This window comes from Scedosporium apiospermum (assembly GCF_000732125.1).
Source record: "Scedosporium apiospermum strain IHEM 14462 chromosome Unknown SEQ_SAPIO_0176, whole genome shotgun sequence".
Lineage (NCBI taxonomy): Eukaryota > Fungi > Ascomycota > Sordariomycetes > Microascales > Microascaceae > Scedosporium > Scedosporium apiospermum.
Window position 1 is genome coordinate 505,121 of NW_015971877.1, and position 13,586 is coordinate 518,706.

Here is a 13,586-nt window from a genome sequence, read left to right on the forward strand (position 1 = left end):
GAGAAGTGCCTCTAGAGAGGTGGAGACAGAGATGGTCAACGGCCCGACGCACGACGATATAAACTTAGATCGAGTCCATCAGATTTGGAAGAATGGTAGTTTAGTATCGGCAGATCTATGCAACACCCCGCTGCCTTTTCTTGCTTGGCAATATCTACAACGAGGCCGTGGCTGCCCCTGGGTCGCTATGGCTAACATATGGTCTTCCTTCTGTGGGATAAATGGCGTCTCGTGCGTATATGCTACCTTGAAAGATGAATCCTCCAATTCTGTAATGCTTCAGGGTTGTAGGGATATTAGTCACCGTAATATCTCGAACGAGTTCTCCGAAGGTGCTTCTGAATGTCTGGACATGTGGTGACTAGCCCAACGGATGCCTGTCCATCCATGTACAGAGTCCGGAATACGGCCAATATCCGCTCAATTTCTCTGAGTGGGCGACTAATATCATCATCACCTGCCTAGAAATGATGATGCGGCTGGTGTCTAAGGGTCATGGAACAATGTCGCGACGAATGGACTCAAGGTCGGACCAATGTTGTACTCCAAGAAGTACGAAGGAGACTCAACATCCAAGTCTTGCAGTCTTGACCGCCAGTCTGGAGAAATTACTTGTTTGGCAGCAGTGGCCCGTCCCTTCCGTATCGCTCTGACGACAGAACCACTTCGGCGGAGAGGTTTGCTAATATCAATCCCGCCCGATGCAGCCCATCTGCTCATGTTATGAGGGATGGGTCGCACTATTGGCAAGTCATTACTGAGTTTTACCGCTCCAAGAAGGAGCAAACAAATTACGACCTGAGCACGAGGCTTCAACGTTCATTTCAGGTCTTTACAGGGGCCATTGTGAGCAGCCTTCAGTGGGTCGTCCTCACAAGGGCACAACCAGGGCAGGGACTGCCCTGGGCACACCGCTCAAGAAGTTCACTAATGCCCTCCAGATTCCCCCCTTTTTCCGAGGACCAGAGACTTGGAATCTGCCGTAGCAGCCGTCCTGTTGAGCGTGAAGAAGTTGCACGATCATCCCGATGGTTGATTACAAAGTATCATGTACTACAAGTAAGTACTTATACACCTCGTGTGATGGACATATCGGAGGGCACTTCGTACATGGTACGTGAGACCTGATCAGGAACTTCACACAAAGCAGTCACCCTCCTCATACTAGAGGAGACCCGCGGGTGCAAAAGGACCGACCCGGTCGATTGGTGTCGATTGGGTGTTGGGTCGTTTCCGTTTAAATCTCCACCTCCATAATGGACCAAGGCCAAACCACTAAACTAGTACCAGAAACTTCTAGGGCGCATCCCAACCAATTGTAAGCCCCGGGGATGCATAGAGAATGGCCGGTTACCGTTATCTGAGCGGAAGCAAGGACTTTGCCTGTGGAATCGTGGCACCAGACAGGGCTGGCAAAGTTTTTGTTGAAGAGCCCAGCGAGGTCATACGAAATATTAAAATTGGCGTAGCCAGGCAAGACTGGCCCGGTCCTGGCACAGGCACCATTCAATTGTTCCAATGTCTCCTCAAAGCCGCAGCTGGTCTGGCTTCAGAGTATGTACTCACAACGTAGTCCTTAGGGCCCCTAGTTGGTTGAGGCTTTCGCTTTGGTCTTGTTGAAGATCAGGTTAAAGTGTACTAAGTCACTGCTCCAAGTGCACACTAATGCAGCGCCTACTTACTGAGCTGGTTTCTACTGTTGCGGAGCCCATTATCAACATTGATGGCTTAGTCGCCACTTGTGCTGCGCTGAGCCGAGGAGGTTTCTGTTAGTTGGGGCGAAGACTGAAAAAAAAAAAAAAAAAAGCAGAGAGGCGGAGACGACTGGATGTGGGGGTTAGAAGGATGGGGGAGTTCCAAAGCACAAGGCGCAGAACAATGGACAAAGAGGAAAGCCAACTGGGGCAAGCATGAACTGCTGTGGAAAATCTGAGGAACAGGAAGAGAGTTGATTACTTCCTGTGAAGGATAACCGGCAATCCTCCATCCACGGATTAACCTGCCTGGTGTTCTCTTCTCTCATAGCATTCAGAATCCCCCCAAAAGTCAGGCACAGCCGGAAGGAGGGGTGGAGAAAAGGTACATGTATGAGCTGGTTGGGTGATGTTCTCATCACACTAATCTACGCCAACTCTGCAACTTGTACTAGATACATCGTTAATGAAACGGTTTGCTGTTAAATATCACTTTTCTCCCTTGTCTAGTCTCCCCTAAATAGTACTAGTACTTTATACATTACCTTGAGACTACGGAACACCTGGCTGTGAAGGGGTACGGAGTTGTGCCGAGCCCCCCAAGACAACAAGTACACAATGTACACGAAACAACCGTCACTACGAAGGACAAGTCAGAAGGAATGGCAATACAAAGGTACGAAGTACACTACGAAGTATAAGGGGGTCTTCAACCTCACTATGTTTCTGCTGTCCAACACACCCGACTGCAACCCGTCTGCCCTTCGGTCTGTTGTAACGGAAGATTGCTGCAACATGGACTGGGATTGATCGACCAAAACACTCCTGCCACGTCTGCCCTGTTGATTGCAAAACGCCCACACTCGGTCACGCTTGCCTGTTCACCCTTTCTTTTTGGACCAGACTCCACACCCACCTGGGCCGGACCGGAAAGTGACCTTCATCATCCGTGTGTCGAGGGGGATTCCGGTCCCAGCTGATCACCGTTGGTGATACGGGAGGAGTGTATGTACTTCCTACGAAGTACTTCGGGCCTCTGGGACTTGGGGCTTGTATCTCAATGCTTCGGTACTCTGCCGTAATATTGAAATCTCGTAGAAAAATGAAGTACCTTGATACACATGTAGTGGCGACGGGTCAAACAAATGAATGGCTCTTCGAGAGTGGAACCGCAAAGTACCGTTTTCCACGCCAAGCTAGAACGGAGTTTCACAGTCATGCTTCGCACAAAGGACTGCCGACAAATCTACCTTCACCATTAATGCGAGTACTGTGGATTCCACCTTCCACCGTCATGAGCACTGGGGTCCCAAATTGATCGCACCTCCCTCAGCGGGTGTACGAAGTACCTCGCACGAAGCTTGCAGTCTTCGAACCAAATTCTATAGGGCGCAGGGAGAAGGTGGAAAAAAAAGAAAGGAAAAAAAAAAAAAAAAAAAAAAAGGAAAAAAAAAAAAAAAAAAAAACGTTCTCCTGGAATTTGAATGGGCTTTGGATCGCACGGCCTGCAATTATCTCATCACCTCCGCTCGTCATACATACACCAAGACCAGGCCCAATCCCACATCAAGCACAACCCGCTGACCAGACAAAATCCGAATCCCTTCTTCGTCGACTCTCCTTTTTCCACATCCCTCCCCCCATATGCCTCGGTAGGTCTGGTTTTATACGACTGTCACTTTTTTCCTTTCTCATTGAGCTCTTTCCTTTGGCAAGTCCATAACTTTTATATGCATCCCGCTTAAACGCTACCCGCTTCCTAAAACAGACGACCATCGGAACCTGCATTGAAAGCCTGCGAATCCACAACCGTCGTGGACCACTGATCTTTCAACACGCGACTGCCATCGTCTTTCGTCCAGGTCCCTGGGCTGAGCCCAATCAGTAACCCAATCGACCAACAGGATTATTCGCGCATCGCAAATCGCCTCGTGTCGTCCGTTTTCATCTGAACAACATGATTTACTGCTCCCCCGCTGCCGTACGTTGATCCGTGTTTCCAGTACCCGGCCGGTTATTGGCATGACATCCGAAGAACGTTGTTATTCCTGATCCACCACATGCGACTCTCCCGCAATCATGGATAAATCAGCAAATAGACCGGGCGGCACATCGACAGAGCCTAGCCACTCATCTACCGGTTCCCGAAGCCAACTACCCTCTCCTCAACCTGTGTCTGTCTCATCCTCCACCTCTCTCTCGGAGCAGATGAATCAATCCAAGCAATCATCAACGAACAACTCAGTCGCTCCGTCTCCCCTAGGGTCCAGAGACCCTTCCCCAATCCGGCTTTACCGCCAGTCGACCACGACCCAGCCTTCCTTCCCGCACAGTCGGTCGCGGAAAAACAGTGTCGTTGATACCAGCCCTACCCGCGTAGCTCGATCCGGCCTCCCGCAAGGCCACGGCAACTCTAGAACCCTAACCGCTGCCAACACACCAGCTCTCCCTCCTGCCTCCCAGGAGCCAAATGTGCGAGGCCCGACGCCCCAGAAGCCTGCCACATCAGACCAGACCCGAAGCAACAGTCCTCGATGGCCAATATCCCCTCGTCTACGCTCGCCCCCGCCACAGCTAAACAGAGCATCAATAGCACAATCGATACGCGCCAACGAGACGCCTTCTGTAATCTTGCCGCGAGGGCCAACTGCTACGTTGCCACCACCCTCTACTGATCAGGCGCAGATGTCAGAGAGCGAGACTGAGGATATTCAACTCCAGTCGGGTCTTCGAACCCCCGCCCACGGCTCCACTCTCGAGACGGTACAGGAAGTGAGCCTTCCCAACTCGCCCAAGCACATTACCGACGCCGCCATGGAGCAAGTAAAAGAAAAGCTCGCCTCTGAGCTTGTAACCCAGACCGAGGGCGGTTACACGACAGAATCTAAGACGCTGCGCGCAAGACCTTTGTTGTATACTGCAGAAAGTGGAAGCGAGAGTGGTAGCGTAAAAGTCGAAGGTCGAAGAACAGCTGGAGGCATTACCGCGCCCCCCATGATGTCGAGGCAATCGAGCTCCATGTCGACGAAAGCCGGCAAGACCAAGCCCGAGGGTTCTACTCAGAACATGACGGTGGAAACAGAAACTGTGATATCCGTCCCCAACGTCGCCCTTGCCCCTGCCGGGCCACAAGGAGGTAACGGCACTCTGAGGACGCGGCCGAGCGCGGAAACTATCAAACCGAAGAAGGAAAAGAAGAAGGGCAGTAGGAAACAGCCCGCCGGTGCTGGTGAGAAATTACTTTCATTATTCAACCCTGCTACTTACCTGCAAAACCTCAGTACACCCTGGTCTCGTCAAGAGAGGTCAACGGGATCAGTGTCCCCCATGACGGAGAAATCCCCGTCACCTTCAAGACCCCAGCGGAACCGCCGAAACACAAAGATGATGCACTATAGTCTACCGAGTCCAGTGACTGCTCGAACTCCAACCTTCTCCTCCATCCTATCAATGAGCTATTTACTAACTAGCCCCCGAATAGCATCGTCCAAGGCCGAGATATTCGAGGCTAAGGTCGCCAGTGCCGTCGACGAGGCGGACGATTCCGATTCCGAGGAAACCTTTGTTTATGACTCTAACCCCCCAGATGACCGGAGGCGCTTCCATTCTCGGACGCCTAGTGCGACTTCGATGATGAGCCAGGCGGAGCGTGCTGCGGCCATGAGGTCTATTCACAGTGTTATGGAAAGCGCCGGCCCTCCTGTTAGCGTCAGGAAGAACATGAAGTTTGCGAGCACCATAAATAGCAGCACCGCGGATAGCCTTGCTCAAGGTGAAGATGATAACAAGGGCGTCGGTCGTAGCAGCGCCGGCTCCGGCAGAGGCACAGCTCGCCATCACCATCACATCGGCCGATGGGGTCGCAGTGGCCACCCTTCATTATTCGATAACGAGTCGCCGTTCCCTGCTGCCCAGCGAACAAAGTTCTCGCGCACGCCCTCCAAGCAGTCATCGGCACCACCTAGCCCGAGGAACTACGTCCGCAGCGGCACAAACGGCAAGAGAGCGCCACCGTATGTATCAAACAACTACGACTTGGACGATACGACTGGCCCCGATGATGAGCGAACGCCTTTGATTTTCTCCTCTTCCCGATCGTATAGGTCTACGAGAGGGAGACGAGGACCCATCTCTCAACGCCAACTCGAATCCCAATCGTACCACTCCCCTCCATCATACCTCAACCGCCTTGCCGCGTGTCTCGTTGTCACTATGATGGTGCTTCTCGTCGTTACTGGCGCGATCAGCTTCATGTTCGCCACGTCCCAACCGCTAACGAACATTGAGCTCACTGGCATTCATAATGTCATCGCTAGTGAACCCGAGCTCATGTTTGATTTGACAGTTAAGGCTCACAACCCGAATATTGTGGTGGTGACAATTGACAATGCAAATCTGGAGATCTTTGCTAAGTCTATCCATGCTGGTTCGGATTCGGAATGGTGGAAGCATCCTCAAGGCCCACCAGACGGCGGACGGCGCGGTGGCGGCAGCAAGGGAGATAAAGGAGTGCATATTTCCGACGACCCTCCGACGGACATGCCTGATGATGACGCTGCACCGAACATGCGCTTGGGAACGATCACCGAGTTTGATAGTCCCCTAAGCTTCGAGGGCTCGTTCTTCCATAAGGGCATGTCTTCTTCGACGGGCGCAATGAGATTGCATTTACCTGGCAACCAGACGGCTGGGGGTTCTGAGCGCTGGGGTCGCATTCTCCAGGATGAGTTCGACCTCGTTATCAAAGGCATTGTCAAATATAACCTTCCACTAAGCCAGAAGACGAGAACCGCGTCCATCTCGGGTCGGACAACTGTCAAACCGAATTCGGCGAATGACCCCTCTTTGAAGCCCAATTCGACCCGGATTGATATCCACCCCGTCGCAATTGATGGCGGTCCCGAATAGCTTCATTTTCACGCGGGTCGGCCAACACCCATGGACCGCATCGCAGTCTCGACCTCCTTTCTAACACGCTTTCCTCGTTTTAATCTTTTTTTCCTTTTCTATTTCCTATGTTTTTAACGAATTTCATTCCTGTGTATCGAGCGAGCATAGCATGGCATACCAGGGTAGGGAGCACTTTTTTATTTTAAGCTGGCGTTAGGTTGAGAAAGATGTCGCCGTCGACGACCCAAAGGGAAAACCAAAAAAAAAAAAACCATCACGGCTCGATGGACATACAATTGGCTTTATTTTTATTCTTTTAAGGAAGATTACACGCACAATACCCCTTTATTCATATATGGCTCTCTTCAAACTTGGAGCAGGTTTCAGAACAGGCGGAAGATACGATTTTTTTTTTTTTTTTTTCCTTTTCCCTTTTAATTCCCTTCATTATTTCCACTTACTTATATTCTTACCACCACCCTATCATTACCTTCGTTCTTCTTCATTAACTCTAGTCAGCTCGACAGCATCCTTGTACAGGATGAGTTGAAACCTTCCCAAAAGCCTCAATCGTGGTTACTTTTCACCCCTGTCGTTGGATTTGGATCCCTTTGACGACATACACACGAAAATGGCCTATGTATCTCGAGGGAAAGTTTGGGAACCCGGCTTCGATCTCATACTGTCCCTTTCTTTTGTCTTCCTTTGGTCTCTTTTCGTTGCCTTTTGTGATTGTTTTTTATGCTCTTGCTCTATACAGTTATTAGATGGATACGGAAAAGTGGCACCACTTGCTGTACTTGTAACGAAACTGGACGCCAGCAGGGAAATAGTCCCAAAGCTAATCCCGGGTGAAGGGGGAGAAGGAAAAAGCAAACAATGATGGACTCCGTTGCGTAGCATTGTGTCTCACGGAACGGAGGCAGATGGCATGAAAAGAGAGAAAGGCGGACGAAGGAAAGGTGGATTTGGACGGTGGACGAGAGGGTATGAAGGAACCAGGACGCTAGCGAGGGTGGTGGAGCGTATATAACTATCGCTTGAGGTATAGAGAAAGCGAGAATCAGAATGAGAACGGAATGAATACCGGAAGATGGTTGTATTAAACTGTTCCTCGTAGCCCTCATCATGCTTCGCTTGAGTGGATGAGGAGAGATATGGAGTAGACCTGTTTATCACTGGCCAGCTGTTGACAACTGTCATTTCCTTGCGAAACGGTGGCGTTGAATTTGTTTAGAAATACGCAATTGTGTACTTCGTACGCCAAAGTGATATTCTAAATATTTATTCAATGTCAGCCTTGCCAACCTTGCTAACCTCGATTCAAACCCACCACTCCACTGAGACGGGGCAAAATCCAACTTCTCATAGAAAAATAATATCGTGATCTTATACCTGGATAGGTAACACTACCAAGGACCGTAATTCCTACCTTGAATCAATTTCCCACGCGACAAAACCCCATCGAGCGACCCGCTAGCGTGGGGCCGCACGCCTCCAAGCTCCAAAGATGGCGAGTCGACGAGATTTCCTCAACCAGCCAGCGCCGGAGAACTACGTAGCCGGTCTCGGTCGCGGCGCCACCGGTTTCACGACACGATCGGACCTCGGACCGGCGCGGGAAGGACCCAGCGAAGACCAGATCAAAGAGATCGTCGCAAAGCGTGCTGCGGCGCTAGGCATCGGCGGCGAGGGCAAGAAGGGCGGCGACGAAGGCGGCGACGACAGCGAGCGGTACCAAGACCCGGATAACGAGGTGGGGCTCTTCGCGGGAGGCATCTACGACAAGGACGATGAGGAGGCGGACCAGATATGGCAGTGGGTAGACGAGAAGATGGCCAAGAGGCGAAAGGCGCAGCGGGAGGCGCGCGAGAAGGCCGAGCTGGAGGAATACGAGAGGAAGAACCCCAAGATCCAGGCGCAGTTCGCCGACCTGAAGCGCGCGCTGGGCACGGTGTCGGACGAGGAGTGGGCGAACCTACCCGAGGTCGGGGACCTGACGGGGAAGAATAGACGGGCGAAGCAGGCGCTCAGGCAGAGGTTTTATGCCGTGCCGGATAGCGTTATCGCTGCGGCGAGCGACTCGACGCAGATGACGACGACGGTGGCGGATGATGGTACGGTGTCGAGCGCGGACGCGGCGGATGGGACGATGACGAACTTCGCTAAGATTGGTGCGGCCAGGGACAAGGTGCTCAAGGTGAGGCTGGACCAGGCCTCGCAGGGCGGGAACGGAGTCGAGTCGACTGTGGGGACGGCGACGAGTATCGATCCCCAGGGTTATATCACGAGCTTGAATAGGCGGGCCCTCACGGAGGCGCAGGCGCAGGTCGGCGATATCAACCGAGTTCGCGAGCTTCTGCAGTCTGTCATCAAGACGAATCCGAATAATCCGCTAGGGTGGATCGCGGCTGCGCGTCTGGAAGAGCTGGCCGGCAAGATCGTGACGGCGCGAAAAGTTATCGCTGAGGGCTGCAAGAACCGGCCCAAGAGCGAGGACGTATGGCTGGAGAACATCCGACTCAACGAAGGGCAGAATGCCAAGATTATCGCCGCCGAGGCCATCAAGCATAATAGCAGGTCGGTGCGTCTCTGGGTCGAGGCGATGAAGCTCGAGAACATCCCCAGTGCGAAGAAGAGGGTCATCCGCCAGGCTCTCGACCATCTCCCGGACTCCGAAGTGTTATGGAAGGAGGCCGTCAACCTCGAGGAGGACATCGACAACGCCAAGATTCTCCTAGCCAAGGCAACAGAGCTCATTCCCCTCTCCGTCGACCTGTGGCTTGCACTCGCGCGACTCGAAACGCCGGAGAATGCTCAGAAGGTGCTAAACAGAGCCCGGAAAGCCATCCCGACATCCCACGAAATTTGGATTGCTGCCGCCCGTCTTCAGGAGCAGCTCGGCGAGGGAACCAAGGTCAACGTCATGAAGCGCGCCGTCCAGGTCCTCGCCAAGGAGTCGGCAATGCCGAAGCGCGAAGAGTGGATCGCCGAGGCCGAGAAGTGCGAGGAGGAAGGGGCTATCATCACCTGCGGCAACATCATTCGCGAAACCCTTGGTTGGGGTCTGGACGAGGATGACGACAGGAAAGATACCTGGATGAAGGATGCCAAGTCGAGCATTGCGCGTGGCATGTACGAAACGGCGCGCGCCATCTACTCCTATGCGCTGCGGGTATTCGTCAACAGTAGGACGCTGTGGATGGAGGCTGCCGACCTCGAGCGGCATCACGGCACGAAACAATCGCTGTGGGATGTGCTCGAAAAGGCCGTGGAAGCCTGTCCCAAGAGCGAAGTGCTATGGATGATGCTAGCCAAGGAGAAGTGGCAGGCCGGCGAGATCGACAACGCCAGGCAGGTACTCGGCCGCGCTTTCAAGCAGAACCCCAACAACGAAGATATCTGGCTCGCCGCCGTCAAGCTCGAAGCCGAAAACAACCAAGTCGAGGAGGCGCGGGAGCTTTTGGAGCAGGCCAGAGAGCAGGCACCCACGGATCGCGTGTGGATGAAGAGCGTGGTGTTCGAGCGCGTGCTCGGAAACCAGGAAGCCGCACTCAACCTCGTGCTCAAAGCCCTGCAATACTTCCCCGGCGCCGCGAAGCTCTGGATGCTCAAGGGCCAGATCTACGAAGACATGGGCATGGTGCCGCAGGCGAGAGAGGCGTACGCCACAGGCGTCAAGGCCGTGCCCACATCCGTACCCCTGTGGCTCCTCTACTCCCGCCTCGAGGAGAACGCCGGTTCGGTGACCAAGGCCCGCAGCGTGCTCGACCGGGCGCGCCTCGCCGTGCCCAAATCCCCCGAGCTCTGGTGCGAATCGGTGCGCGTGGAACGCCGCGCCGGCAACGCAAACCAGGCGCGCAACGTCATGGCCAAGGCCATGCAGGAGGTGCCCCGAAGCGGATTGCTCTGGAGCGAGCAGATTTGGTTCCTCGAACCGCGCACGCAGAGGCGGCCTCGTAGTCTCGAGGCGATCAAGAAGGTGGACACAGATCCGCTGCTTTTCGTCGCCGTGGCGCGGATCTTCTGGACGGAGAGGAAGCTCGATAAGGCGCAGAGCTGGTTCGAGAAGGCGCTGGTGCTGGATAGCGATAACGGGGATACGTGGGCTTGGTATTACAAGTTCTTGCTGCAGCATGGTACTGAGGTAGGTCGATTCTTTAAATCCCCGCTCACTCTTCTTAGGTCTTCTTTTACTAACGTGTTTATGACTGGACAGGAGAAGCGAGGCGAAGTTATTTCCAAATGTATCATGAACGAGCCACGGCATGGCGAATATTGGCAGAGGATAGCGAAGGATCCTAAGAACGCCAGGAAAGGAATCGAAGAGATCCTCAAGTTGGTGGCAGCCGCTCTCGATAGGTAGAGAGGATGCAGAGCCTTAGACGAAGGAACCAAAAATAGAGTGCACAGCGATTAGCGAATCAAGGGAGTTCTTTGATACGATAGAAGATTGGATTTTATAGACGATAATGGACACGCCAGCAGGAGCAGCAGCTCAAAGAGGAAGCTGTCGAATCGGATCGAGAGGCTGGTACAATTACTCGTGCTTCCTATCCACATATGTGCCTCCCCATGAATTCATTCCATGACACCAGGGACTACAAATTGATTCTTGCTACAGAACTCCAAATAATGAGTGGGTATTTCTTTGGTATGGTTTGATTTATGTTTCCTTGGATCTGCCGCAGGAAAACTTATTTAGAACTGAACCAGCCCTTCGCCTTGGCGGCACCCTCCTCAATCTTCTTGTCTGCCTTGTCGAAACCGCGAGTGATTTCGTCCTTCGTCTCTTTTGCATACGACTCGACGCTGGTCTTGGCGTTGTGCAACGACTTTTCTGCCTCTTGCACCTGCGCATTGAGAGTTGTTAGTGAGCGACACGATGAGCAGGAAATTCGGTTCTGGTTTGAACGCGAGGAGGACGGAATAGCTCATACAGCATTGTCAATCTTGCTGCCGACACCGGCAGCCGACTTCTTGTCCGAGGTGGGAAAGGCCTTGGTTGCATCGTCTACATAAAGAATCATGTTAGTCCAGCCGCTGCAACGCCCTATCTCCGTTAAATACGTCTCCCCTCAGAGGGATTTATTCAATTTTAGTTGGTTTTCTTCCACTATTGCCTTTCCACTGTTTTTATCTCCTCGGAATCAATTCCACGACGGTAGCTAACCCGTGAAGTCAGGATGGGGGGAGAGGGTTGACGAACGCTTGGCTTCATCCGCCGCGGCCTTGGGGCTGCCTCCGGCCGTGTAGAGGTAGTAGCCGATGCCACCAGCGGCGGCCAGGCCGAGATAAGTGGGGAGCTTCGACCGCGGTTGCGACATTGTTGCTAGATATTAGTCGGCTGGCACTGGATAGAGCTTGGAAAGGTTTCGCGTGAGATGGCTTTTTCCCAATTCAAATACGTGACGATGAATCGAATTACTCGTGTCGCCCCTACGATGGGATTCGCAAATGAAAGGAGGGGAAATCTCGTTATATATAGGCGACACAATATATGGGAATCTCGAGAGGGGGAGGAAGATCGGAACTGTATTGAGTACTTCGTACCCTCCTCTCAGCTGCAGGGAACGGGTGATGCTTGTCGATGATGTGCGGTCTCGACTTCCTCGATACCAGTTGGCTGATGCTCGCCCGGTATCATCTGATGTCACCAATATCACCAATAGGCGCAAAGCTGGCTTGCTCCTTCCTCATGCTGGACGCGGTTGATGTCGGTTGCGGGGGAACATTTCGAGACATGACGTAAAGTTTGGGCATGATGTATGCGAGGGGAAAGAGCAAAGCAGAAAGAGCAAAGCAGAGCAGAACACACAGTTGCAGTTTGCAGCAGGGCCAAGGGTCCTCCTGTTGGGGGGATACAAGTGATGTATTACGAAGTGGTTGCGAGGAAAGGAGTGTCTCGCTGCGCAAGCAGTCAGGCAGTCCTTCCCGACCACTGCTCTGCTCAGGTCTCTTCACTCATCTGGAAATGTACCTTTATGCCTTTATTACTGAGTATCATGGCCTGGGACTTCCCAGCGACTACGGAGTACACGTGAGTACCATCGATTGATAAATCGATATTTCAAACTGTCATGGCTTCCTGGTCCTGAGTGCGAGTGCTGGTTGATAGAGACATGCGGAGTCCGTTCGCCATCCGCTTCGTAGACGGAGAGGATGCCCCACCAATGACATCACCCCCCGAGCTCACGGTCAGCGGTCAACAACCAAGAGTAACGCTCAAGTACCTGAGAAGAAAAGTTGCCCCTCTAAATACAGCAGTTCCTTTACAGTTCTTTCGAGGCCGAGCTAGACTTCGAGAGGAGACCTCTTAAAACTTGAACATACTGCGATCGACGATATTGAACATTGATGTTACATTAAACCTTTCTGATTCGAGATCTCTGTGTGCCTTCTGAGCTCGGCTTTCACCGACAGGCTTCTAAGAGACGGCCTGCCATCGCAACCTGGGCTAACAACTCCGGCGGTGTTGGAAACAAGACGTCTCTTTAAGGCTTGTGGGATAGCGTCGATTAATATTGGAAACCTCAACCTTCAATAAAAGTAAACGTTTAGAATTGATTCGCAGGTGGCAAGCCAAGATCAGTAGACAAGAGTTTCTGGCCACCGAACCACCGAATTTCAGAAGAGGCCCACTCGATTCGTACTACTTGAGCGTTCGGGTTTTTAGATTGGCGTGCACAGTACTTCGTAATATCCCACAACAACCTGTTGGAATAATATACCCCTAAGTTTAGCTAGACGAGCGGCAAATACATCAAATTCATCAAATCTGACTATTGGGATTGCTAGCACAGCAGGACAATTCGACAAAGCTGGCGAGATTCGATTCAATGGCCAAGGAACCTTCGTCAATAATGCGTCGATAGTGATCACACAGTGCGTCAATGCACGCGCAAGTAACGTCACCTAAACTACCTCAGTATAAGTATAAACATGATTGATCAATATTTACTCGAATACACAGGTACTACAGCAGCACAGCTTGAGCTCTTT

The 13,586-nt window shown here is 52.4% G+C and overlaps 3 protein-coding genes across 3 annotated transcripts; 2 read left to right on the top strand and 1 right to left on the bottom strand.

The window, feature by feature from the left end:
* Positions 1-3,773: 3,773 nt before the first annotated feature.
* SAPIO_CDS10685 (Phospholipid metabolism enzyme regulator) lies at positions 3,774-6,602 on the top strand (the record flags this gene model as incomplete). Its single annotated transcript, XM_016784234.1, has 2 exons — positions 3,774-4,923; positions 5,176-6,602. The coding sequence occupies 2 exons, from the start codon at positions 3,774-3,776 to the stop codon at positions 6,600-6,602; spliced, it is 2,577 nt and encodes an 858-aa protein (XP_016638468.1).
* A 1,492-nt stretch (positions 6,603-8,094) lies between these two features.
* SAPIO_CDS10686 (Pre-mRNA-splicing factor prp1) lies at positions 8,095-10,950 on the top strand (the record flags this gene model as incomplete). The annotated part of the gene is made up of 2 exons (XM_016784235.1): positions 8,095-10,731; positions 10,804-10,950. The coding sequence occupies 2 exons, from the start codon at positions 8,095-8,097 to the stop codon at positions 10,948-10,950; spliced, it is 2,784 nt and encodes a 927-aa protein (XP_016638469.1).
* Positions 10,951-11,281: 331 nt separating this feature from the next.
* SAPIO_CDS10687 (uncharacterized protein) lies at positions 11,282-11,911 on the bottom strand (the record flags this gene model as incomplete). Its single annotated transcript, XM_016784236.1, has 3 exons — positions 11,282-11,437; positions 11,525-11,598; positions 11,758-11,911. The coding sequence occupies 3 exons, from the start codon at positions 11,909-11,911 to the stop codon at positions 11,282-11,284; spliced, it is 384 nt and encodes a 127-aa protein (XP_016638470.1).
* Between the last annotated feature and the right edge of the window lie 1,675 nt (positions 11,912-13,586).